The following is a 27,481-nucleotide window of genomic DNA, read 5'->3' on the forward strand; positions in this document are numbered from 1 at the left end:
GCGCCATGGATGGAAAAGATGGCTCCTGCCAGCTTTCCTGGATGGGGTGAAGTTTAAGTTTGGCATCCGACTGAATAAGGGGAAAGTGTGTTCGGTCCCAAACACTAAAGTTGAAGATGTTGTTGGCCGTTGCCTCCTGTACTTGATGGAGTGTCCTGGCGACATTAAAGCAAGTGCATTGTGGAAATTGCTTGCACAAATAATCCCTTTGTTCGTCTCAAGACAATGTTATTTCACGGTGTCTAGTCATTAATAACATTTGTCTGCTTTTTACACAACAACCCATGTCGCCCTCCATTGTGTCACAAAAGCTTTAAAACCCCCCTGAGAGGTTTTTAACACACATCTGTGGGTAGGTCATGCTCTCTCCCTATGTTTATGGCTCCGATATGAAAACCGTGCTGTGGTGGCGTGTCATGTGTGTGATGAGGCTCAGCTGTGCATGTGGCCTCCATCCCACATAGCGTGACAGACACGTAGGGGGGGCTCTTGGAAACAGACGCTGTCCTTCTGTTTCGAGTGCATGTGCTCTGGGTTCCAGATCCACTTCCACAGTGGCCCCCGGCAAGTAATGGCCCCTGCAGGCCACACGATGACTTTAGCCACACAAATGACATTAGCCACACGATGACATTAGCCACACGATGACTTTAGCCACACGAATGACATTAGCCACGCGAAAACATTAGCCACACGATGACATTAGCCACGCGAATGCCATTAGCCACACGATGACATTAGCCACACGATGACATTAGCCACACGATGACATTACCCACACGATGACATTAGCCACACGATGACATTAGCCACACTACTTTTACTTCTACTCCACTACATTTCAGAGGCAAATATTTGTACTTTTGTTACTAGTTACTTTGTTAATGTGGATTATTAAAAACATACATTAACCACTGTAGCCCTACAGTATATACATAGCTCTGCTATTTTCAAAAATATTTTATACATCTGAAATCTTTAAATGGGACATTTTGCATAATGAGTACTTTTACTTTTGGTACTTTAAGTACATTTTGATGCCAATATACTTTTGAATTCCGGACTTTTTTACTTCTGACGAAGTATAGTTCTACATTGCAGTATTGATACTTTTACTCAAGTAAAACATGCAAGTACTTTTTTCCACCACTGGCCACGCGATGACATTCGCCACAGTTATTTCAGCATCTATACTGTAAGTCGCCATTGAAAAAAGAGGGCTTTTCCGTCACAACACAGTGTGATCACATTAGCTGTATCCATGTGCAAGTTATTGTTCCCAATAAGTGGAACATTCAGCGGTCTCTGACTGTCATTGTCTCGGGAGTAGAGGAGGAGGAGGAGGAGAGCATTTGTTTCCGTGATGAATGGTCAGAGAGGGATTTGTGATCATTAAACTGAATTACAGTTTCACAAATGACACGTCAACAATAGCCCCGCCGTTTGTTCATCAATGTTATTGTTATACCCCCCCCTTGGTTTTTACAATTCTTTTCACAGTGCTTCCTGTGGTGTGTGAATTCTTGACATAGTTGTTGCTGGAAATAGCTGCTTTTTTAAGGTAGGTACTTGCATAATGCATAATGAACCGCACGGAGCAACATGTTGCTTTGCCAGACACGGTTATTTAACTTGGCCCTATAAACGACAGGCCTTTTTATGATGTGTTAGTGATTTTTACAGACATTGACGAGTGGCCAAGAGCCATTTGCACTCAACTTGTAATATTTCATGTTTGTGCGATGATGGCCGTATAAGACGTCTGGCCCTGCAGCGAGCTACATTTCCCGAAACTCCTAAACATTTCATTAAAACTATATACAGTATTTTGTATTATATTGTATGATGCACACAAGCAATCAGTTGTTTAAAGGACCTATAACACAAAATTCAACTTTTTCCATTTATTTTGTGTTTTTGGGGCTCCCATATGTGTTTTCTATCCAATCAGGCTTTCATATAATTATAGGTGCTTTAATGGAAATTGCTCTCAGGAACAGCTCAACTGATTTTGTCCTCATCCTACTTTGTCTTCTTCAGTCTTCAGTTCCAAATTTGGATTTCCACTTTGTTACAATCTCCGCCATTGTTGATTTTCCAAGCTGGCATGGAATGGAAACGAGCCTGGTTTGATCTAGCATCAGTATTATAATGACTCAAATATTAAATAATCTGCATATCAGCACCCTCACCACCTCAGGACATTGTGGTACTGCAGCTAAAACTGCTTTCAAAGTCCAGAAAGAAATGACAAGGACTGGTTATATCAGAGTGGTGATTGAGGCTCAAACCATTAGAAATAACTTTGAGGGACATAGACAATATGATATTAACTCTATCTCTACCGCTAGCTGTTAGCATAAACCCCAGTTCCCAGTGCCAGCATACTGTACGCGTTCACTTTAAAAAGTCGCTACACACACTCTAGTACAGGGTTCCCCAATTAATTTTCCTCGAGGGCCACTGGGGAACCCTGCTCTAGTATAATTGGAACAAGCACACACTCTTTACCTTTCATCAGAAGCTTATACATGGCGGCAGCGTCGCGGTACAAAGGCACAAATTAAATGTGGATGGCAGAAAATCCACCAAGGACAGCGATCCCAGAATCCGATTTATGGAGGCTTGAAAATCCTCCTTTCAACTGCTTTGCACTGTGAATATATTTTCAATCATCAATTCATAGTTGGAACGGTGGCGTGTTGCTATAGGAACCGGACCAATGTTAAAAGCTTCCGTAGGACTAAACCATTATATAGACAAGAGTATACGTTGGGGTACGTATATATACGGACCTGGGATATGACGCCACCTAGCGTCGACGTCCGTATATATATGGACCCTGGGATGTGACGCCACCTAGCGTCGACGTCCGTATATATACGGACTTGGGGGAAAAAGAGTTAAGCATGTCTCAAGGTCTTTAAATTGTTCTTGTCTGTGGCAGTTATGTGAGAGGTGAGAGTTCCACGAACCACATTCAACCCAGATTCGGCTCAAACAAGGGATTCAATTCATTTCGCTCCTATGCCACTAAAATGTGGAACGCCCTACCAACAGAATCCCTAGACTCCTTCAAAACCGCTTTCAAAGAGCAGTTACGGGCGGATGCAATTCGAAACTGGCCCCCTGTAAAAAAAGTTAAAGTCCCCCGCCTCCTCCCCCCTTTTTCCATACTGTACACATTTATATATAATGATTTATTTTCTTTTTTTTATAGAAATGTCTATTTGTACGTCTTTAAAATGTTCTGATAAATTGAAAATGGAGGACCCTGATGCAAGTCTTTTTCAGTTTTTGTATTGACCTGTACTTTTGTTGAAATGTAGGCTACCCATTCTACATACTGTGAATTCAAAATTTCAATCAATCAATCAATCAATCAATCAATCAATCAATCAATCAATCAATCAGGCGGATCTAGTAGTTGACTTAATTTAGTCATTTTCCTGAATATGGTGCCAGACTGAATGTTAGCAGTCCAAAACAGAGTCATTTCAAGGCACGTCAGATCTCACAGGCGGTCCGTCACCGAGCGCACAAAACAATTGATCAGTCTGTGACTGACCCTCAAATGAAGTGGGGTTTTGGAAATTGGCTTGTCTCGTTTGAAATTGTTTCTTTTGTTCTCCGGGAGCTCTTATTATAAGATGAAGAACCCACTCACTGCTTTATTATTTGTTTATAATTCCCCCCCCCCCCCCCCCCCCGTGCTTAGCTTTGTGGAATGTGTATATTTTGCATCCCGGCAGCTCATTTAGTTTCCGTATGTTTCTGGGCTCCGTACCCTGGGGACTCTCTGAAGAGCTGCGGAGGAATTTAAATTTGGTTTTAAATGTTCAGTAGTTGTTACCACATGGGGAACTTTTGTTTGTTTGGGTAGCGATGCGCCCGTGGAGTACTTCTACCCCTCGTCCATCATTCCTTTGCTTTAAGTAGTAAATCTTCATCCTTAAGACCATATTAAATTCCTCTCTCAGTCTCAGCCTAGCCGACAGCTTGCTGGACCCCATTTTCGACTGGTAGTTATCTCGTAATGGGATATGATTTGTAGAAAATTTGTACTAATTTCTCTCCCGTTGAACCCTTGCTCCCTGTCTCTCCCTCGCTCCCTCCCTCCCTCTCTCCCTCTATCCTTTCCTGCAGACATTGATGAGTGCCAGGTTCACAATGGAGGCTGCCAACACAGATGTGTTAACACCAGGGGCTCCTACCACTGCGAATGCAACCCTGGTTCTCGTTTACACGTGGATGGAAGAACCTGCCTTGGTGAGTATAATGACACATAGACAACATTGAGGGCTGGGGTTGTGTTGTACAAGTTACCCTCTCCTCCATGCCAGTGAGCAAATTACTTCTTGTAAATTAAGTAATGCAGATGTTTGACAATAATTCAACTCTTGAGAGCGTCAAATGACACCAAATGTAAGGGTCCATTGTAAGAGTTAAAGATCTAATAAGGGTCCATTTGGTTACCAACTCACCTGGAACCGCCACCCAAGGACCACTGGTGGTACCCGGACCACTGACTCGGGATATTTAGACCTCAGCTCAGCCATGATGATGCAAACCATTCCCTATGTTTCCTTCTGTCAGTGCGGTATTTGACATCTCAAGTAAAGGCTCATTCCCGAATCCCCATAGTATATGCGTGCGCGCGTGCGTGCACGTGCGTGCGTGTGTGCGTGCGTGCGTGCGTGCGTGCGTGCGATCCTCTTGGTCTTGACCAATGGAGTGTTTACGCAGAACCTGCACCTTGTTTCTATCACGCCAGAAGCATTAGCTCTGCACGGCCTTAACTCATTTAGACCTGAGGACGTGTCTGTGTCACCTTATAGCCATTAACCTCTTTAACCATTATTTTAAACTTCATCTGTTGAAACATAGCAGATCTACAAGAGTGCCGCGCTATGAGCTTGTATCTTGTAGCAGCTTGTAGATCTGCTATTGTACAGTATAGCTATTGGGGGGGTCCCTGGTAATTGGTGGCCAATTACATAATAATTTGAACCACTGACATAGAAACTATCATGATTTAGAAATCATGTCTCAAGTCTCAATGGGTTAAAGCTTTAAAAAAGAAAATGAGCTGATGGAGCAGGAGTTGTAAACTCAATATCAGCTCTGCACGGCCAGGAATGTATACAGAGTGTCCTCTCACACGTTTAGGATGGAAAATGTAAATGTACGCTGCTTTTCTTGGCTTTGGCATGCTGTCAAAGGGATGGCTTCTTGCCGTCAGAGGGAAAGTGGATACAATAGATGGAGATAGATAGTGTCGCTGAGCGCCTTTGTGTGTGGTGGCTGTTTAGGGAAGAGATGATTGATGGTGCTAATAATCAAAGTGGCCGTGTGACATGTGTCTGTTGCTTATCAGTGAGGTGGGTGGCGGTCTGGAGATGGAATGGACTGGGAAAACAAATTGCGCAGCAAACAAAAAAAAAGAAAAGTGTATCCAAACAGCTGATATTAATTTTGTAGATTGAGTCTTAAAATGTTTTGATTTGATTACACATGCAGTGTTAATTTAACTATGAGATATCACATTGCTCAAGATCTGAGTGAAAAAAACAATTATACTATTTTTATAATTTCAAGATGCTGCCTCTCTAGACATCTTGCGAAATCTCTTCACAGATTATTTTTTAACAAACTAGACCAGTAAATACATTGTGTGTGTGTTTTTTTTTAAAGATCCGTCTTGAACACATGACTATAGAGATACTGTGTAACGATTTGCGTGATTTTTGGACAGAATAAAATAGTAATATCCAAAAATGTGCTTTACAAAAGTCGGCCTCCTGGTGGTGCTATAACAGGCCGTTCTGGAAAATGTGGGGCAGAGGTTCATCGTCGGCATCCAGGGAGTGTGCGTGCAAATTTTGGAATCGACCGGGTTAACTGTGCCAGAGCGACGCAACGTTGCGTCGCGTCACGCTTTCACGTTTGCGACATGCAAACACTTGCAAACGTTGTTGCGAACGTTGTTGCCTTCGGTCGCAACAATACGGACAAAAGCTCTTCTAGGCGGCTCGCTCACCAAGGCCGATTCCTACTGATCCTTTCTAAGAGCTCACAATGTGTCTTCACTGTCTTGGCCGCTACGCATTGTGAACCTGTAAGATGTATTGCTATTTTTGGTCCGTATAACACCATCATACGACGGAGCATAAACATTAAGCATAAGGCACATAAAATGTTTCATAGCACAGCTGAAGGCCAAGCTGTCTAGATTGGTTTGGCTGTATGATATGTATATGTCTGTACAAAAAAAAGGAGCTGTCACAGAAAACAGCGCTGTACGTGCATGACGCCATGAAACAGAACCATCCACCGCTGGCCATAAACGCAGCGTGAATGACCTGCACAGGCAGGACATGTCTGGTGAAATTAAGGTGAAATGTAAAAGTTCAATGGTAGTTTATCTGCAGTATGCATACTACAACAGAATGACTCAAATGTTCCTCAACATTGCTCTTGTAAAGCACCTTTGTATACTTCTGGGGCGAAGTACAGGTATAAAGATCACTATAGACATTTTGACCACAGGAGACATTCGTCAAGTAAAGATATTTCTGGGAGCAGAAAATGGTGCGCGGACTCTTTTTATTCTTTATCTGTTACTTTGTTTGTTCCGGAACCCAGCATATTGGGGTATGTATACTGTAGATCCATCCATCCATCCATCCATCCATCCATCTTCAACCGCGTATCCGTAGTCGGGTCGCGGGGGCAACATCTCCACCAGAGTGTTCCAGACTTCCCTCTCCAGAGCAACATTAGTGACTTCCTCCTGGGGGATCCCGAGGCGTTCCAAGGCCAGTGAGTCAGTGTGTTTCCTCCAAATGTGCCTTGGTCTGCCCTGGGGTCTCCTCCCAGTGGGACGTGCCTCGCTCGAAGACCTCCCTAGGGAGACGCCCGAGAGGCATCCTAACCAGATGCCCGAACCACCTAAGCTGGTTCCTTTCCAGGCGAAGGAGCAGCGGTTCTACTCCGAGTCTCTCTCGTGTGACTGAACTTCACCCTATCTCTATATATTGTAGATGTGCTTGTCTTTTTTGGCTGTTTTTCAGCCTCCTCTGCCACCACAGGGGACATTATCGTCACACTTGTTGGCATAACCCCACAAGCAGCCAGTTTATTCACTGTGGGAACGACGCCATCACAATGGGCTCCCGCATAGAGTGACTTCACCACTGAACACCTCGGTGTGATTTGCGTGGCTTCATTCACAAACTGCACGCTTGCAGTAGTAACTTAACCCATTTACGACTGAGGCTGATTTTCTTTCTTCAAAAGTCTTCTAAATCGTAAAAGCTTTCTGAAAAACCTGTTTCTATGTCAGCAGTGCTCAACCTTTTTCATGTCAAGGACCCCCAGAATTTTCTGTATTTGAAAATATGTTGTTACGGGGAAGAATATACATTCAAAGATTTGCGCCACATTTTCAAGATTTTTCAATAAAATAGCAGATATACAAGCTCATAGCGCGGCACTGAGTGTAACATAGTATAACATAATGCTTAAAAACACCAAAAGAGTATTCCCGTCCGGAATGGGTTAAAGATCGGACAGGAAGGCCACGCCGGTAATCTGGAATCCATTCCACAGTATGTCTTGTTTTTTTGGGTTTTTTTTATTTATCATTGCACACCAGGCCGCAAAGACTGCATACATTGCTAGAGATAGAGCCTCACAGTGCATACCAGTACCTCCTTGCAATGCATATCAATCATCGTTGGAGGCACGGGGCAGAAAAAGCAGAGCAGATGTCCACAGATATCAATTCAACATCTCAGTCATGTTGGCCTTCCTTCCCCGGCTTCAGATCTGTCAGGATCACATCACATGCACAGAACGTGTGGACGCATAATGTTTGAGCTGGAGGAAGGGTCACACATGCTTGATAGAGTTTGACTCAACGGCCAGTTTTATACTTTGTTGTACGGCCATGTCGCTCACCAAAAGAAATATAACGATTCATTGCATTCTTCCATTAAAAATCTATTATTTTTCATACAACAAAGCCGGCGGCATTGGCTCGGGAGGTAGAGCATCCGCTTGGGATGAATCGGAATGTTTTCGGTTCAAATCCCCAGCTCGCCACGCATGGGTTAACTTTGACGTGTCCTTGAGCAAGACACTGAACCCCTAAGGCTTCGTACACACATAAAGAACGAATGTTCTGTGCTCTGCCTGTGTTTCATGGCCGCCCCAATGCTTTTCCAATGGAAGTCACGTGGTTTGACCAAACACTTGTGTTTGATTGGGGGGAGAGGGGCAATCAACACACAGAAGACACAGGACACAAGTGTGTCTTGCGTGTGTCTTACGTGTGAGTGAGGCCTAACTGCTCCCTGCGTGTGTCTTACGTGTGAGTGAGGCCTAACTGCTCCCTGCGTGTGTCTTACGTGTGAGTGAGGCCTAACTGCTCCCTGCGTGTGTCTTACGTGTGAGTGAGGCCTAACTGCTCCCGATATGTGTCTTACGTGTGAGTGAGGCCTAACTGCTCCCGATATGTGTCTTACGTGTGAGTGAGGCCTAACTGCTCCCTGCGTGTGTCTTACGTGTGAGTGAGGCCTAACTGCTCCCTGCGTGTGTCTTACGTGTGAGTGAGAGGCCTAACTGCTTGGGGGGAGAGGGGCAATGCATGTTGATGCCTTGCATGGTTTCCTGCACTGTCGGTGTAGCCGGGCTGGCTGTTGGGGTTGATTTTGTCGACTAAAACTAAGACGAAAAATGTTCGTCGACTACCTTTTTTCACTGACGGAAACTAAATGGAAACTAAATGAAAACTAAGATATGATGACTAAGACTAAATATAGGCTATCATACAATTTTGTCAAAAAATAAAAACTAGACTAAAATGTTAGGAAGGGACTAGTGGACAAGAGATCCAGTATAAGTAAAAAAAAAAAAAAAAAAAAAAAAACACAAGTAATTTTACACTTTGTTGCATGCTGAAAATAGTCCGATCTACAAGATCGGCTATTTTCTTTTCTTTTTAGATCAGCTATTTTCAGCAAGTGTAAAATCAGGCATCAAGGCCCATGCACCAAAATACATTTTATATAACACTTAACTAACACTAAAACATTCCAGGTGATTAAAATGTGACTAAAACTAAATGAAAACTATTCAAGAGACTATGACTAAAACACAAATCAAAATGTGCGGTCAAAAACAACACTGCTAAGAGTTCCGGTCTAGCTTTCACCGAGGAAAGTCATGCGGTCGTGAGCTCCGACGGTTTGCCTCACAGTTACCTCACAATTTGTTTATTTGTGCTTTAATAACCTCAGTTAACAAAACAAAGGTTTAACCACACCACTGGTTGTTGCATGGAAAAGGAAAGTTATAACCTTAGAAGCAAAAAGCCTACACTGTCGAAGGATTCTCTCGTTACCACGCCGGCCACGGAAACAATGGCGTCTGACAAAAGTGGACCCTTATCGTTAGAGACGGTATTGGAAGCGATAAATGTGTGCAAAAATGATTTATCTAAACAGATTGATGCCAAAACATCCAAAATCCAAACTGCTCTCACAAAGATTGAGACCTCTTTGTCAACGTTAGCCGACCAAGTTGGGGGTTTGGAGCAACGCGTGTCCAAGAATGAGGACGACATGGCGGACGTGCTTCTCCGGCTGGAGAAGACTGAGAAGGAGCTGCAAGTTTCGAGGCTGAAACTAGATGATTTAGAGGACAGAAGCAGAAGAAATAATGTGGTTTTATTCAATATCCTGGAGAAATCTGAAGGGAAAGATGCTGCTGCATTCTTTGAACGCATTATTCCACAAGTCCTCGCTCCTATCGCTTTTGATACCCCATTCGTTGTGGAGCGTTGTCACCGTCTTGGTAAACCCACCTACGGCATGGCGACCAAGCCTAGACCACTGATAGCAAGAATCCTCAACTACAAGCACAGAGAATTGATCCTCAACCGTTCCAGGGAGATGAAGGAGGTTTTCCTTGAGAAAAGAAGAATATTTTTTCATCCTGACTGCAGTGCCGAGACGCGACGCAAGAAACAGGCATTCAAATCTGTGAAAAAAGCCCTGTTGGATAAAAACATCACGGACTACCGACTGTATCACCCGGCAAAATTGCGTGTCTCCCACGAAGGATCCATCAAGTGGTTCTACTCTCCAGAAGAAGCGGAGGATTTTTTGAAGAGCCTGGATTAGATTCTACTATCGGGATTTTTTTTCCTCTTCCAGCATGTTAAACCCAGCGGATAATATCGAAGGACAGCGACGGAACGTTTCTTCTTGATCAGTGAATGGGAGTAAGTCATCATCACGTCTATACACTGCATATATTTTTCTATATAGATATGTTGTATTTTTATGTAGGCATATGTGTGACTAACACTACGCATAAGGTGTAGACCCCTTCCATTTGTGTGGATATTTTTTGGACTGTTTTTAAGAAGCGGCGTAGACACTTTTTGTTGTTTTTTTTTTCAACACTGGCGCTGCCCGATGCTTTAATTTGGTTTTACATCTCGCTAAAATACGTAACTTTCTTTTTGTTTTCTACTCAAGCTGTTGCTCCGCTGGGCTGCTTGTTCTGGACCCTTGTCTTTATACTGAGTACTCTGATTTTGTCATCTAAACACGTGTAGTATCAGATACGTTTGTTGCCTTTTTTCTTTCTTCCTTCCTCTTTCTCTTTTGGGGTGGGAGGGAGGGAGAGGGGATTGGAATGTTCTACGCGATAGTTTTGTTCTCTGAGTTGTACTGGTGGTTACGATGCCTCCATCCTGATCCACTTCTTATTTGATACCTTACAGGCGTTCCAAATTGTTAATATGTATAATCCACTTGACCTATAATAATTATTATCATATTCCGCCTCCCGTTCTGCTCACTCCTCCTCGCGCCTTTATTTAGGCAGGTTTTACTTTTTTGATGTGTCTCAGTGTAGTTTGCACTGCCGCGGTGGAATGTTTATTGGGGGGGGGGGGGGGTTAAGAATGCCTGCACGCTAAACTGGCTGTGTGGGTGTTGGCCAAAATCTGCGTTTATTTATTTATTTAATTTAATTGGTAATTGGCGCCGCCTTGTGGTAGTATGCATATATTACTTTTCTCAAAATATTTTGGACTGATTAAACCTTTGGGTCTGTGCATCCCCTTTATAGTCTGGTGGATGGCCCCATCTAGTGGTGAAATACAGTTTTTCTTTCTTTGCCCTGTAAAATTAGCATGGGATGTGTGGATCTATAGGATGGGGGCCTCTGATCACTACATTATGTGAAATCTTTCTAACCTTTTATATGCTGAGGTTGTTATATAGAGATATGAATAGTAACTGTGAGGGCAACCTTACGCTAGGTAAGAGTAGCCCATATGATGTTTGTTTTCTTGTCTTTGTTATTGTTTTGTGTTTGGTGTTTCTGTGGGGGTTTTCTTTTGTGGGCTTCTGGGTTTTTGAAAGGTTACTTTTTTGGCTTTCTAATGAATCTTAAAAACGACTGCACCTTATTGATAACACAATACTATTCAACTACACTGGATTCCTGTTGCGCTCTGCTCCTGAGTGAATTTACCCATGATAATATATTCTTAACCCTTTTAAATGACTAGTGAACTAAATTTCATTTCCTGGAATGTAAAGGGAATTAATTCGCCAGTTAAAAGGAAGAAAATAATTACCTATTTAAAGAAATCATCCGCTAGTGTTGCCTTTATTCAGGAAACCCACCTTACAGATCTGGAACATATGAAGCTGAGGAGGGATTGGATCGGCCATGTTTTTTTTTCTTCTTATACATCCAGTGCACGGGGAGTTGCCATACTTATTAACAAAAATGTAATGTTCAAGCTGATCTCAGTGGAAAAAGATAGGAATGGACGGTTCTTGCTCTTAGATTGTGTTTTAAACACAAACAGGGTAACTCTGGTAAACTTATATGGTCCCAATCATGATGACCCAGCCTTTTTTAATGACCTTCTATTGAAACTAGCGGCCATCAATGGCCGATGCCTTGTTGGAGGTGACTTTAATTTAGTGCTTTCTCCGGCAGTTGACCGCTCGCATCCTAGGACACTCACATCATCCAGAGCGGCGTTAGTATTGAACCAAGGCATGGCAGAGTTAGGGCTGTGTGACATTTGGCGTTCCCTCAACCCCAATGGGAGGGACTATTCCTTCTACAGTAATATGCATAAAAGTTATTCCCGTTTAGACATGTTTCTAGCCCCGCGGAATATACTTACAAGGGTAACGAGCTGTGCCTATTTACCGGCTGCACTTTCTGATCATAACCCAGTTAAATTAACTTGGAAAATGGAGTCTGTGCGCCCCTCTTCACCTCGATGGCGTTTTAAATCATTTATGCTGAAGGATCCCCAGTTCATTTCTTCTATGAACTCCCAAATTGAACAATTTCTTGTGGCTAATGTAAATTCTGCGTCTCATGCCAATGTTTGGGAGGCTCTAAAGGCGTACATGAGGGGACATATTTTGTCATATAGTGCTCACAAAACAAAAGAAAAGAGACAAATCCTATTGAAGTTGGAAGAGGAGATAAAAGGGCTGGAACAACAACACTCTCAAACCAATGGAACGGATATTTTTAACACTTTGACTGCTAAGCGGATTCAATACAATAATTTGTGCACTAATAAGGCGGAGGCTGCTTTGGCCAGGACCAACTATCACTATTATGAATATGGAAATAAAACTGGAAAACTTCTAGCTTGGCAGATTAAAAAGGAGGATACAGACAGGATCATTGACTCTATTGTTGCTGAAGGGGGTGGAGTTCTGACTAGTCCAAAAGAGATCAACTCTGAATTTAAACGTTTTTATCAAACATTATATAAATCTGATCATAACAACAACAATAATGTTGCTGCGGAGCAGTTTTTGGAGGGCGTACCTCTCCCTCAGATCAATATAGAAGATAAAGAATGCTTGGATGCTGATGTAACTGAGGGGGAGGTTCTCCTGGCTATGAACTCTCTACAAAATAATAAAGCCCCTGGACCAGATGGTTTTCCGATTGAATATTATAAATCATTTGCAGACAAATTGCTGCCTCCTTTGACAAATATGATTAAGGATGCATTGGATGGTCAGGCTTTACCCCCAACTCTAGAACTTGCAACTATAACATTATTGCCTAAACCTGGGAAAGACAGACAACAATGTGGCTCCTATAGACCTCTAAGTCTTTTAAATGCAGATTACAAAATTATTTCTAAAATGATTGCAACCAGATTAGAACTTGTTTTACCAAAAATAATCCATCCAGACCAAACGGGATTTATTAAAAAAAGACAGGGGTCAGATAATGTACGCCGATTATTTCATATATTAAACACTACTCAGAGGACAAAGGAGCCCACATTAATAATATCTATGGATGCCGAAAAGGCGTTTGATAGGATTGAACCTAGCTTCCTGTTTCAGACTCTTGAAAAAATGAACTTTGGAGAAAAAATTATAAAATATATTAAAACATTTTTTACTGCTCCAAAAGCTCAAATTCTCACTAATGGGCTCTTGTCGGACGCCTTCTTGCTTTCTAGAGGTGTAAGGCAAGGATGCTGCGTCTCTCCTATGTTGTTTTCAATCGCCATTGAGCCGTTTGCCCTTGCAATTAGAGCTAATGGTGAGATTTCTGGAGTGAAATTTGGTACAACGGAGCACAAAATATCCTTATATGCAGATGATGTTTTGATTTACTTGACTGACTTGGCTGGCTCGGTCCCTCCACTGTTCCAGTGTTTACGGGAGTATAGTGCAGCATCAGGATATAAGATCAACCTAACTAAGAGTGAGGTCTTACCTCTAAATACACAGGATCTGAATGTAGGGGATCTGATCGATCCATTGAAAATGTGTCCTAGCGGGTTCAAGTATCTGGGAATTAATATCAGGGAAGAGCGGGATAAGGTAATTAAAGACAATTACTTAAACCTTATGGAGAAGACTAAGTCTGACACTTTAAGATGGGCTGATCTGCCTTTGTCTCTAATCGGAAGAGTGAATGCAGTTAAGATGATAGTGTTACCGAAATATATATATCTATTTCAATGCATCCCATTCTCTATAACTAAAAGGTTTTTTAAAGATCTTAACAAAATTATTTCCTCCTTTTTATGGCAGAGCAAAACACCACGGGTCAAATTGAGTACGATCCAAGCCCCTTACAATAAGGGTGGCCTTAATCTCCCTAATTTTAGATGTTATTACTTGGCCTCGCAATTTCGTCCTTTATGGATATGGTTGCACCCTGAGATTGGTGAGGTTAGGTGGCTACGTATAGAACAACTAGACCTGGGCCTAACTCCCCTGAAAATCGTACCTTTTCTGGGTGCAAGGAAGAACCTCTCTTTGCTTACGAAAAATCCTATTATCTTGAGCGCTTTTGAAGCTTGGCAGGAATCTCATAAATTATTAAGGATAGACACATCTCTAATGAGAAAGACACCATTATGGGAAAATCCTAATATTCCTTATCCCATAGCTGATGGAGTATTGCAGAGATGGGTTAATAATGGAATCAGGACTGTGGGTGATTTATACAGCAACAATGTAGTATCAAGTTTTCAACAACTGTCAGCCAAATTTAATTTACGTAACCATGACCTCTTTAAATATCTTCAAATTAGACATTGGATTCAAGCAAAATCTATAGATTTCCCGAATATTCCGGTAAAATCCCCCCTGGAGGATCACATGTTTTGTAGTCTTATCACCTCAACTAAAGGATTAACTTCCTCCATATATAGTATTCTAAATAATAATTTACCAATTTACAATACATTGAATATTAAACATAAATGGGAGACAGACTTGGGATGCACTTATGATGATGTGGATTGGGAAATAATTTTAGAGAGGGCTCAGAGGGTTCTGATTTCCACCAAACATAGACAGATGCAGTTTAACATTTTTCACAGGACTTACTTTACCCCACTCAGGTTACACAAGATTGATAGGAGCATTTCCCCTATGTGCCAAAGATGTAAGATAACAGAAGGCTGCCTATTGCATATGTTATGGAGCTGCCCACTTCTGATTGATTACTGGAAGTTCATCATGTCTACTGTCTCTGATATCATAGAGGTTGAAATACCACCTGATCCAAGAATTTGGTTACTGGGTGACGTTACGTTGATCAACACAAGTTATTATAAAGAGTATTTTGTGTTACTCGCCAGTACAGCTGCGAAGAAAGTCATCTTGGTTAATTGGAAATCTGAAAACTCACCTTCACAGAGACACTGGCTGAATGAGCTTTCATCATACTGTACTCCTGAAAAGATACTGTACAATGTAAGGAGAAAGCCTGCTACTTTTGAAAAAATATGGGGTAGGTTCTTTGAGGTTCTTCCGTCAATATCTCCTCTGGGTTGATTTTGTTTTATTTATATTGTTATTTTTATTTATTTATCCGAGTTGTTGTCAAGTGGTGTTGTGTACAATACAGAGTAATGAGAGCTGTGTAGTTTACCTTTCTGGGGTTGGGGTGGGGGGTGGGTGGGGGGGTTTGTTTTTTGCTGTTTTTTGTTTTTTTCTTTTGAGTTTGTCTTGTCTTGTTAAAAAAAAAAAAAGGAAATCATGATTCTGTAATTCATTGTTTTGAATAATGATGATGTCTGCATTATCAATAAATAAACCTTTAAAAAAAAAAAAAAAAAACAACACTGCTACAGAGTGCTCTCTCTCTCTCGGCTGGGTCTGGACTCTCGGCTCGTCTGTGTGATTGCTGCCATGACAGAACTTTAATGGCGCAGAGGAGCGTAGCAATCCGCTGAGGTCTTTAGCGTTTAGTGTTTGTCTTAGTACTATCAATTCTCAGGTCACATCCTCGCTGGGAAAGTATAATCTCTAGAATCTTGAATGCTGTTGCCATGTCACAATAACTCCAGACAAAAAATTGGAAATAGATTTGTTGTTGTTTTTTCCTCTGCAAAAAAATACATTTATTTTATCATTCTTTGCCAGTTAACACTTCTTAACCCATTCTGGGCGGGAACCCCTGTTGGTGTTTTAAGCATTATGCTATACTTTAGCTATTGAAAAATAGCAGATCTACAAGCTTGTAGGTCTGCTATTTTAGAAAAATCGTGAAAATGTGGCGCAAATCATTGACTATATTCTTTCAGAGCGAGCGTTTTTAACTCAAATCTTTGATTCTGGGAGGTCACTGGAACAACATATTTTCAGATGGGGGTCGGCAGCCAAAATAAAATACATATATGTTTGAGAACGACATGGAAACATGGGTTTTTCAGAAAACTGTCAGGATTTAGAAGACATTTGTAGAATGGTCCTCAGGCCTAAATGGGTTAAGTGTGCTGCCGGTCTGTTCTCTACTGATTGGTCTGTGTGTTGTTCTACTGTATCTGTACTGTATAGCTGTCCGCTCCTGTGCCATCAGCAACGGAGGCTGTGAGCATTACTGCGTGCAGCAGTCGCCTGCTCACTTCCGCTGCCGCTGCAAGTCAAATTACATCCTGGAGGAGGACGGCAAGCACTGCAGATGTGAGTATTTTATTCATTCACACACACACACAAACACACCCACACACACACACACACACACACACACACACACACACACACACACACACACACACACACACTCACGGTACATTGACATGCCATGTGTAAAAGAAGTGAACGGCTGCAGCAGCACAACAAAGTGCTACGCTTTTGAAGAACGTTGGCGAAACGGAAATAATGAACCAACCGATGAAGGACTCGAGAATGCTGCATTTCGATCTGTCAGAGCAGAAATCTTTCACTGAAGGTGTGATTTTGGAGGAGGAGGAGGATGAGGAGGAGGAGGAGGAGGCATGGCAACGTAAAAAAAAAAGAAAAGAATACCGGTGTGTAGAAACGCCATCTGCCAGCTGTAATGATCTTACAGGATGTCTCCAGTGGAACGGGATTAACCGTCATTCAGGGATGAGACATTACTTTGGTATATGAATCAGTCTCTTTTCCTGTTTCTCCCCCCAAATTGCTCACTTGATGTCCTAGTCTCCTTTGATCTCTGTCCTCTTCCGTGGCCTCGGGGGCCGTGCGATGCTGGGGCCCCGTTCTCATGGGGAGAGGGAAGATCATGATTATTTAAGAAACAAAACTGTCTTTTTGGATTCTTTTTTACAATTGTAATTGTTGGCCCACGTCGCGCAGCGTCTTCTAATTGTTGCAGGACTGAATGTTCTCATCCCAGAGTTTGTGCGGGCTAATACAAGTTAAACACATAGATACGCATGGAGAGTGTCCAGGCCGGTGTATAGGGATGGATGGATTGGGGTCTTAGCTAGGTATAGTGGGGCTTGTGGCAGGGAGGGGGATTTAGCGTTCGTTCACCATATGCTCTGCATTAAGTTCTCTCCTACTGTGATAGATCTGTTCCACATTATATTTGATATTGTTTTAAAAAATGGATATTGTCTTTCATGTGTGCGCCCCACAGTGCAGAACCCGTGCGCGGACAGGAACGGAGGCTGCATGCACGAGTGCCGCGTCGACGGCGGCAACAAGTTCTGCGACTGTAAGCCAGGGTTCCTCCTGACGGAGGACGACAAGACTTGTGAGGGTAAGAAAAGATGCAGTGTTGTTTTCGTCGACTAAAACCAAGACGAAAAATGTTCGCCGACTATACCTTTTTTCACTGACGAAAACTAAATGGAAACTAAATGAAAACTAAATTATGATGACTAAAACTAAGACTAAATATACTGATATTTTAGTTAACAAATAAAAACTAGTCTAAAATGTTAGGAAGGGACTAGTGGACAAGAGATCCAGTATAAGTCCTTTTACAATTAGTTGCATGCTGAAAATAGCTGATCTACAAGCCCACAACGCGTCGCAGCGCGGCACATTGTGGGCTTGTGAAAAAAAACACAACATTACGGTCATTACGACGGCATCAATTTGGTGCAGAGGAACCCAGTATAGAGCCCTGGGGGACCCCATAAAGTCAACTAAGTATATAATCAGGTGTGACATGAAGGGTGGTGCAGCAGGTGTGTACTGACAGTGGAGGAAGCAGCGATGGAGCACTGAGTGAAGATGGCTGGATTTAAGACAAAGCAAAATGTTTTGTTTAACGTTCTGTCCATTTTCCAGACATCGACGAGTGTGCGACGAACGAGGCCAACTGCGCCCATGGCTGCCACAACACGCTGGGGTCCTACGCCTGCATGTGCAACACGGCCTACGAGCTGGGACACGACGGGAAACAGTGTTACCGTGAGTTCAGTGTTGATTTCGTTGATGAAAAATGTTCGTCGACTACCTTTTTTCACTGACGAAAATTTAATGGAAACTACATTGAAACTAAGCTATGATGACTAAAACTAAGACTAAATATACTGACAATTTTGTCAACAAATAATAACTAGACTAAAATGTTAGGAAGGGACTAGTGGACAAGAGATCCAGTATAAGTCATTTTACACTTGGTTGCATGCTGAAAATAGCAGATCTGATCAGCTATTTTCAGTGTATGGCATCAACGCCCATCAAAATACATTTCAGTCGACTAAATCAACTGTAGATTTAGTCGACTAAAATCTTATGATATTTAGTCGATTAAAGCTAGACTAACACTAAAACATTCCAGGTGACTAAAATGTGACTGAAACTAATGAAAACTATTGAAGAGACTATGACTAAAACTAAAATCTAAATTTGCTGCCAACTGCGTGAGTTCGTCCGGGCGGGCGCATTTTCTAAGTAGGGGTGGAGCTCCGATACCCGAAGAAAATTCGTTAACGAGCTTATTGAGTACCCGTTATCAATAAGCTTTGGGCTTATCAAGCCTGTTATCGAGCATAGCGGCCCATATGGCGTCAATCAAGACAAGGAGGCGATTGAGGTTAATTTGGACATAACTGTACATTAATATTTGTAATAAGTCATGTTTTTCATCGGTTCATTCAGGCCATGCAGTATAGTCTATTCTAGACTCAAACAGCTAGTTTCTGATTCCCGCTCGGGACGCTGTGGGTGCTGGATGCGTGTTTCCTCAGTGCCCATACCCGAGGCGGTGTTGGCGAAAGGGCCTTTCTGTGTGGAGTTTGCATGTTCTCCCCGTGTCCCATAGGGTAGGTACCCTCACAAAAAACATTCAGTAATCCTGGTCTCTAAACTGCCATCCCCTGGCCACCCGGGGCGCCTGATGGAGGGGAAAGGAACTGGTTGGAATAACGTGTTCCTTCCCCGCGCTACGTCCAACCAGGAAAACTCCCCCCTGTCAGGTGTAAAGGAGCAACTTGGACACTCAGGCATGAAGGAAGCATGAGTTCAAGTCCGTTGCTCTCCCCAGGTTGGCGGAGGGTGTGTAGAGCACAGGATCACATTAGATAATTGACACAGGGGCGAAAAATGGGTTACAAAATCGTGGGATAAAAAATATAGAAATTATATATAGTGGACATTTATCACTCCTTTATCACTGAAGAATGCTTCTAAAGAAGGACCCCTGATCAAGAAATAAATGTAATAATCCATGCTGGCACAAACATGTCGGTCTAAAAGCTGCCCGAGGAAACAAAATTACGCTTTTAAAGTGACGGTACACTACACACATTGACCAGTTAACAGTTTATTTAATATTATTTTATTGGTGAAAAGGTCAATGGCCTTCTGTCTGTTAGAAAAGTTCTTATCTGTTGAAGGCCATAGTAAAAGATACAGGTTCTGTTCAGAATTTATCGTCTCCTGTCTTTCCACAACATCCACTGACTAAAATGCCAGGTGCTGGGTCGAGGTAAATAATAGAAAAGAGAACATGGTCCACACACTGGCCTGAGCTCCAAACTCAAGAATTTATTTTCTCACCACAGTGGACATGACGTTTTGAGCGTCACGGCTCTTCATCAGACCAATATTGATATTGACTTGTTATCATGCTTTTTTTTTTTTTTTTTTAATATTGTTTAGTTTTCAATGTTGCAACACTTGGATGCCTGCAAGAAGGTCAGTAGACCGAAAGCTTGCAAAATAAATACTTTGATTGTGTGCACTGCAGATCTGAGTGTGCGGAGCTTCCCTTTATTTTTCTCAACGTTGCAACACTTAAAATATAGAATATGATATTTTAGCGGTAATATCGTATATCGTATCGATATCGCAATATTTGACATAAATACAGAGATATGACATTTTGTCCATAATACCATGCAGCCTAGCATTTTCCCGGCACTCAATTCCAAATGTATAGTGTGGTAATTGTTCACGTATGTGTCCTTAGGCTCAAAAATGTTATACTTGAAACATTCCGTCACGAATATACACATACATCTTATCTTATCCGCCGCTGCATGACAGGAATTGAGATGGAGATAGTGAACAGCTGTGAGGACAACAATGGCGGCTGTTCCCATCACTGCCAGCATTCCACCAACGGCCCGGTCTGCTCGTGTAACCAGGGCTACCGACTCCACGATGACCTCAAGACTTGTGCCGGTGAGCTCAATTAATAACCCATTCTGGGCAGGGCACCCCTTTTGGTGTTTTTATCATTCTGTTATACTTTAGCTATTGAAAAATAGCAGATCTACAAGCTCATAGCGCGGCACTGAGTGCCGCGCTATGAGCTTGTAGAGTTACAGACGCTTGTAGAGTTACAGACGCATAATCGTCCATTTGGTTCCAAACTATCATTTAGCTGGCGACCCCCTGGAACTCCCTCGTGGACCCCTGGGGGTCCCCCGGACCCCACTTTGGGAAACAGCGCTCTAGTCTACAGCAGAACAGTGAAACACAGCAGCGTCTCCCTTTATGTATTTAAGTATATATATATATATATATATTCCCTTTATGTATTTATGTACATACTTTATAACCTGGTCTGGCAGCCCAACTCATACACATTTAACCCATTAGGACCTGAGGCTAATTCTAAAAAAAAAAATCAAAAAATCCTACAGTTTTCTCAAAAACCTGTTTCTATATGTTTGTCCCAGAATGAAATGCATTTGGCCGCATCTCAAAAATATTTTGTTCCAGGGGACCCCCAGAAGCAAATATTTGAGTTTTTAAAAAAAGTTTGCGGTGAACGAATATATATTGCGCCACATTTATACCATTTCTCAAAAATTGCCAGATCTGCAAGCTCGTAGTGTGGCACTCGGTGCCTGTGCTCCGATCTTGTAGATCTGCTATTTTTTTCAAACAGCTAAAGTTTCAAATAATGGTAAAGTGGTTAAAAAGCTATAAGGTGACCCGGATGTGTCCTCACAGGTCTTAATGGATTAATCCCATAAAACCTCGCTCTCAATGAAAAGGGGAAGCGTATATCGTTACCGTTTGCTCGTACGGTCGTAACTTTGGTTTCACGGCCGTGTTTTATTTGGCAGACGTGGACGAGTGCGGGGAGCGGAGCTCGTGCTGCGAGCAGGACTGCACCAACTACCCCGGGGGCTACGAGTGCTACTGCTCAGCGGGCTACAGACTCAACGCTGACGGATGCAGCTGTGATGGTATGTACGTGTGTTGCCCTCGCCGGCAGTGGTGGAAAAAAGTACTCAATTGTTTTACTTAAGTAAAAGTACCAATACTGCAATTTAGAAGTACTTCGTTACAAGTAAAAGTACGGATTTGAAAATGTACTTGAGTAAAAGTACAAAAGTATCGGCATCAAAATGTACTTGAAGTACTAAAAGTAAAAGTACTCATTATTGCAGAATGTCCCACTTCACAAGTTCACAATGTGTACAAAGTCTATTGAAAATAGCAGATGTTTGCTCGGCTCAAAGTGAACGTTACTCAGGTATATCTAGTTTGTCGCTATATCCGACCTTCCCAGCCTGTGTTATTAAAGGGTTAGTTCAGATTTTGTGCAGGTGCTGATAGCCTAGTGGTTACGGTAAGGCTGAGCTCACACCTTTCATGCAATTCTCTGCTCGTTGGATGCTCGTTGGATGCTCGTTGGGTAGTGTCATGGCCGTCCCTCCCTAGATGCATCCATTTCCCACAAGGTTTTGCGGGAAGTGGGCGGTGCGCTAGAGCGGAATGCGGAAAACAACAGACCCACGTTTATCTGCGTGTAGTTTTTGGTGACCAATACGGCGATATGTGGAGTTGTACACTGTCATAATAAAACGGATGGCTTTTCACATACAGAATGGGGCACTGGCTTGCTAAATGAATCAAACTTTCTTCGAAAGACGTCATCCTCTTCTGAACAAGCCAACACACAGAATCAGTGCCTTTAAATCTGGTACTGATTGTTGAAATGACTGGAGACAGCCGTGCGTCATTTCATCATCATCATCATGTCCACACCCAAACGCAGAAACGCATTGAACACAGGATAAAATCACTGCAGTAGCAGGTTTCAATATTGTAGGCTATATTATACTTGCTTTTATATTTACACTTATGAGGTGCCAATCATATTTTTTAATGAAGGAATAAGTACCGCATTTTAAAAGCCACCTAAATTGTGAGTGGAAGTGGAACATGTTTCTTTCATTGTCTGTCAGCATGTCACACTATGTGCAAAATCCCGACTCGACTTTTCTCAATTTAAAAATGATAGACACTTTACCATTGCTCTGGCGACTTGGCAAGTCCTGCACATAAATTAATAGCAGAGTCAGACCTATAGAAGTAACAAGTTGTGAGCTTGTAGAGTGGCTATATTTTCGAGCTGTATAATAAATGTCACGTTATAATGTGTAGGCTGGCTAATACAAGTTCACGCGCGCACATTGTCAGCATGTAGGCACAGTGACATGCATTCAATGGTGCGCCCTTAATTACCTAAACATGAGAGAGATGTGCCATATACGCACGATGCGATTCCATTCACACCTCTCTCTCTCTCTGCACCCTCTCTCTCTCTCTCTCCTCGCATGACCATGACCATGAAATGGAGAGCAAAATACAGCACGATATAGTTTCACATGCGGCTATGCACACACCACGCATAGACTTGTTGGTGTAGGCTACTGCGCAATGGCATTTGGCCTGGGTCCTTATTGGTAGGTTAATATCCACAGTTTATCCGTAGCGGTCCGCAATGAACCTATTGTTCAAGCTTCGCACTCCAATACAAATTAGAGTGTATAGGCCTGCACCACAGATATAGGCTGCATGGCTAACAGGACTTGGGCACTACCCATCTCTCTATATCATTTGATAAAGGCATATTAAAAACATGACTTGTACACCCAATGAAAATATAAACTTCACAGAATATATACCACTTCGAATTATAACAATCGGTTGAAGATTATCTGAATATCACACAAGTAAAATCTCAACGTTTTTGCGCAACGGGCCATTGCGCTGAGGACTGGCAGTGTTTTACATATACTTGAGGACCTCTGCTTGGAACGCGCTGCATGTGGACGCAACACTTGGAGCTTGTAGATACACGGAATGACGATAAACATTTCACAGAATATATACCACTTTGAATTAAAACAATCGGTTGTGCTTAGCACTCGGCACCAATGCAAATGAAATAGTCCGCACTGGACTAGTAGGCTGATATATTTATTATTGGATGCAGCAGAGCAGAGCCTTTGCTCACTGCAGTTGATGCAACATAATACGTTTTAAAGTTGTTAACAGTGATATATAAACATGAACACTTGGATAGATATCTGTGTAGTTTCCATGCAGGCACAAGCTGCATTTCTCACCTAATTATAGTAAAAATGATATGCGCTAATAAGCGGTGACATCATCATTTCTCAAAAGCTCTGTCACTCTCCAGTCGGACTTTTCTGCGGGGCTCAGGAGACTACAACTAAACTCCGCCCATTGGGATACAAAACAGCCCTTCTCTCCTATTGGTTGGTGGTTAACCCCACCCTCTGTGTTGGGTGGACGTTGGGTGGATGTTGCGCCTACAAGCTGTTGTATGCATAGATATATGGTTGTATGGCTTTCGGCTGTGTGTTGACTGCCCCCCCTCCCCCTCATACAACACAATGTTGGGTCAAAGCACGTGACTCCCATTGGTAATACATTGGGCGGCCATGACACTACCCAACGAGCATCCAACGAGCATCCAACGAGCAGAGAATTGCATGAAAGGTGTGAGCTCAGCCTAAGTCATGTGTACTCGTTGCTATCGGGAGGAAACCACCTAACTACATTTATGAGGTTTTAGACTTTTTTTTTGGGTCATAAATCAGTGCTATTGAACACCCGTTATGTCTCTGTGTAGTTCAGAAAATATTGAATCAATGAAAAGTAGTAAAAAGCGCTTGGGACAAAACCTCCCAACTCCATTGTACCATCAAACTGTCTGCTAAAACATCTCCACCACCTTTCCTCCTCTCATGGAAGTAATTGACAATATCTAAAGTCACAACACCAACTTTGATGAGGCAGTATTGCTTTGTTTTGTTTGTTTTCTTCTATTTCCTGAAAAATGAACATTTTGGAGTTAGGTGATTTCTTCCTGACAGCAGATATATATAGGCTCTAAAGCAGCCATACAGTAAGTCCTAGATTCGATTCCCGCTCCGCTTTTCGAAATTACGACAGAAAAGACATTCATTAACACCTTGAGTGCTCGGGCCTATTTAATCCATTAATAAAATGTGCCCATCGTTTATAGCGCCCGGACCACTTTTACCGGCGGACCGGAAGTTGTTGTGAATGTCTGTGTAGCAGCTAACAATAGCCACACCACTCTAGAGTCGATCAACAACAACGGGAGGTAAGAATAAATCTATCGCGACTAGCGACTGGACCACGGAGCGCCGTCTAACACAGAATCTTTTTTCATAATTAGACGGGATGATTTAGAACACGAGTTGCACAACGTGTCACTGTTGTGCAACACCGAGGATTGGGCAACAAGCGCTCCTAGGCTGTGGAGCGATGCGATCGGTTTTGATATCATTAATCTCCGTCTTGTTAATCAATCTCCGTCTCGGGCAACTGACCGTGCACTTGAACTTGGCGGTGATCTCTGTCTGGGGCCCTTAAACTGTTAACCAATTGTACTGCATGTATGAAATACTTTTTTTTACTGTTGGTACTTTAAGTATATTTTTATGGAAGTACTTTTGTACTTTTACTCAAGTAAAGTTTGGAATTCAATTACTTAGTGAGTATTTCTACATTGTGGTATTGCTTACCTAAAAGAAAAAATAATTTGAGCTGCTTCCACCACTGTGCACTTTATTACTTACTTACTTACTTAGGCCTTTAAATTCCCTGAGGAACATAGGCCATTAATGAGACTCCTCCATCCCCTTCGGTCGTGTGCCCTCCGCTCCAGTTGTTGCCATGACAGCCCCTTGTGCCTTCATCTCCTGCTCTGTGGTTCTTCTCCAGGTGGCTCTAGGCCTTCCTCTCTTCCTCTTGCACTTTTAACAACGTCCACATTAAAAAATATTATTTATTTCTGTTGAACCTGGAATGCCTCCAGTTGAACCTACAGTGGAAGTACGGTAGAAGCTGGTGTGTAGTTATTGAGAGTGCACAAAGGTCGTCTTTGTTTTAGTTTATCGTGTGACGTGAGGCAAATTATTGCCCTTTGGTTATATTATACACCTTGGCTTGTCCCACAAACGTTCAGGGATGCATGGGAGCGGTGTTGATTTCGTCGACTAAAACTAAGACGAAAAATGTTCGTCGTAAATGTAAACTAAATAAAAACTAAGCTATGATGACTAAAACTATGAATAAATATACTGACAATTTCGTCAACAAATACAAACTAACGAAAATGTTAGGAAGGGACTAGTGGACATGAAGAGATCCAGTATAAGTCATTTTTCAATTGGTTGCATGCTGAAAATACCCGATCTACAAGCTCACAATGTGTCGCGCTGCTTGTAGAATTCAAAATGGCCAGTCTACAAGCTCACAACGTGTCAATGTAGATGGGCTAGTTGAACTGTTCAAAAATGTTTTTCAAAATAGTAAAAAAAAGGCAAAGAAGTTTAGGGTTAAGGGGTTTAGCGTCGCGTCTCAGGCTGTCAGTGGTGTAAAGTAACTAAGTACATGTACTCAAGTACTGTACTTATGTATAATTTTGAGGTATTTGTACTTTATTTGAGTATGTACTTCTACCTACTTCACTACATTTCAGAGGAAAATATGGTACTTTTGCTCCACTACATTTATTGGAAAACTTTAGTTACTAAGTTACTTTGTAGATTTGGGGGTTATTATTACAACACATACAGTATAACCACTTCAGCCCTATATACACATTTCGGCCATTTGAGATCTAGAAGCTCACAATACAGCGCGATGCGACATATTGTGAACTTGTAGATCTGCTATTTTCACGGGACATCCTTCACGATTGAGTACTTTCTACTTTTGGTACTTTTAACTAATTCTAGTATATTTCCGTAGTATTGATACTTTTACTGAAGTGAGTGCTCCCCCCCCCCCCCTCCCACTGTGCGCGTGCGTGCGTGCGTGCGTGCGTGCGTGCGTGCGTGCGTGCGTGCGTGCGTGCGTGCGTGCGTGCGTGCGTGTGTGTGTGTGTGTGTGTGCGTGCGTGCGTGCAGATGTGGACGAGTGTCTGGCGGCCAACGGCGGCTGTGATCACACGTGCAACAACAACGCCGGCTCCTTCCAGTGTTTCTGCCACCGGGGGTTCCGTCTGGACGAAGACCGACGCTCCTGCCTCCGTGAGTACCCTGTACCAGTCGGGGTAAAAGTACCTTAACCCATTCTGGGGCGGGATAAGGAACCCCATTTGGTGTTTTAAGCATTGTGTTATGCTTTAGCTATTGAAAAATAGCAGATCTACAAGCTCATAGCGCGGCACCGAGTGCCGCGCTATGAGCTTGTAGGTCTGCTATTTTTGAAAAAAATCGTGAAAATGTGGCACAAAATCTTTGAATATATATTCTTTTCACAGCGAACGTTTTTCGTTCTGGGGGGTCCCCCTGGAACTACATATGTTCAGATGGGGGTCGTTCTGGGGGTCCCTGGAACTACATGTTTTCAGATGGGGGTCGGGGGCCAAATACATAATTCTGGGGCTCTTTGACATGAAATAGTTTGGGAACCACTGACATAGAAACATAGGGTTTTTCAGAAAACTGTCATGATTTAGAAGACATTTATAGAATCGGCCTCAGGTACATTATAACCCACTATATACATTATATTAGCACTATATCATTTTTTGGCTATGTTCTAAAGATTTTTATAACATTTGAAAACTCGAAATGGTGACATTCTGCAGAGTGAGTACTTTCTATACTTTTGGTACCATTTTGAGGCATTTGTAACTTTTCAGTACTTTTTACTATGTCCCGATATATGGCATCGGCCCTAATTTGTCATATCGGGTCATATCGGTATCGGCGAATATGCCGATTAGAATGTTTTTCGTGTTATTTCGGTGTATAAGCCTCTGTCTCTCTCTCTCTGTCTCTGTCTCTGTCTCTGTCTCTGTCTCTGTCTCTCTGTGTCTCTCTCTGTCTCTGTCTCTGTCTCTCTGTGTCTCTGTCTCTGTCTCTCTCTCTCTGTCTCTTTCTCTGTCTCTGTCTCTGTCTCTG

At 42.4% G+C, this 27,481-nt stretch overlaps 1 protein-coding gene across 1 annotated transcript in view; it reads left to right on the plus strand.

Annotated features, from left to right (window-relative positions):
- megf6b (multiple EGF-like-domains 6b) overlaps window positions 1–27,481 on the plus strand; it is a gene marked incomplete at its 5' end in the record, with an annotated part of 186,077 nt that overhangs the window by 119,437 nt on the left and 39,159 nt on the right. The window contains 7 exon segments of the mRNA XM_079510418.1: window positions 4,147–4,269; window positions 16,380–16,505; window positions 17,449–17,571; window positions 18,108–18,230; window positions 20,313–20,450; window positions 21,344–21,466; window positions 26,480–26,602. Of these exon segments, the coding sequence (XP_079366544.1) occupies window positions 4,147–4,269; window positions 16,380–16,505; window positions 17,449–17,571; window positions 18,108–18,230; window positions 20,313–20,450; window positions 21,344–21,466; window positions 26,480–26,602 (879 nt within the window).

Source organism: Electrona antarctica (assembly GCF_951216825.1).
Source record: "Electrona antarctica genome assembly, chromosome: 9".
NCBI lineage: Eukaryota > Metazoa > Chordata > Actinopteri > Myctophiformes > Myctophidae > Electrona > Electrona antarctica.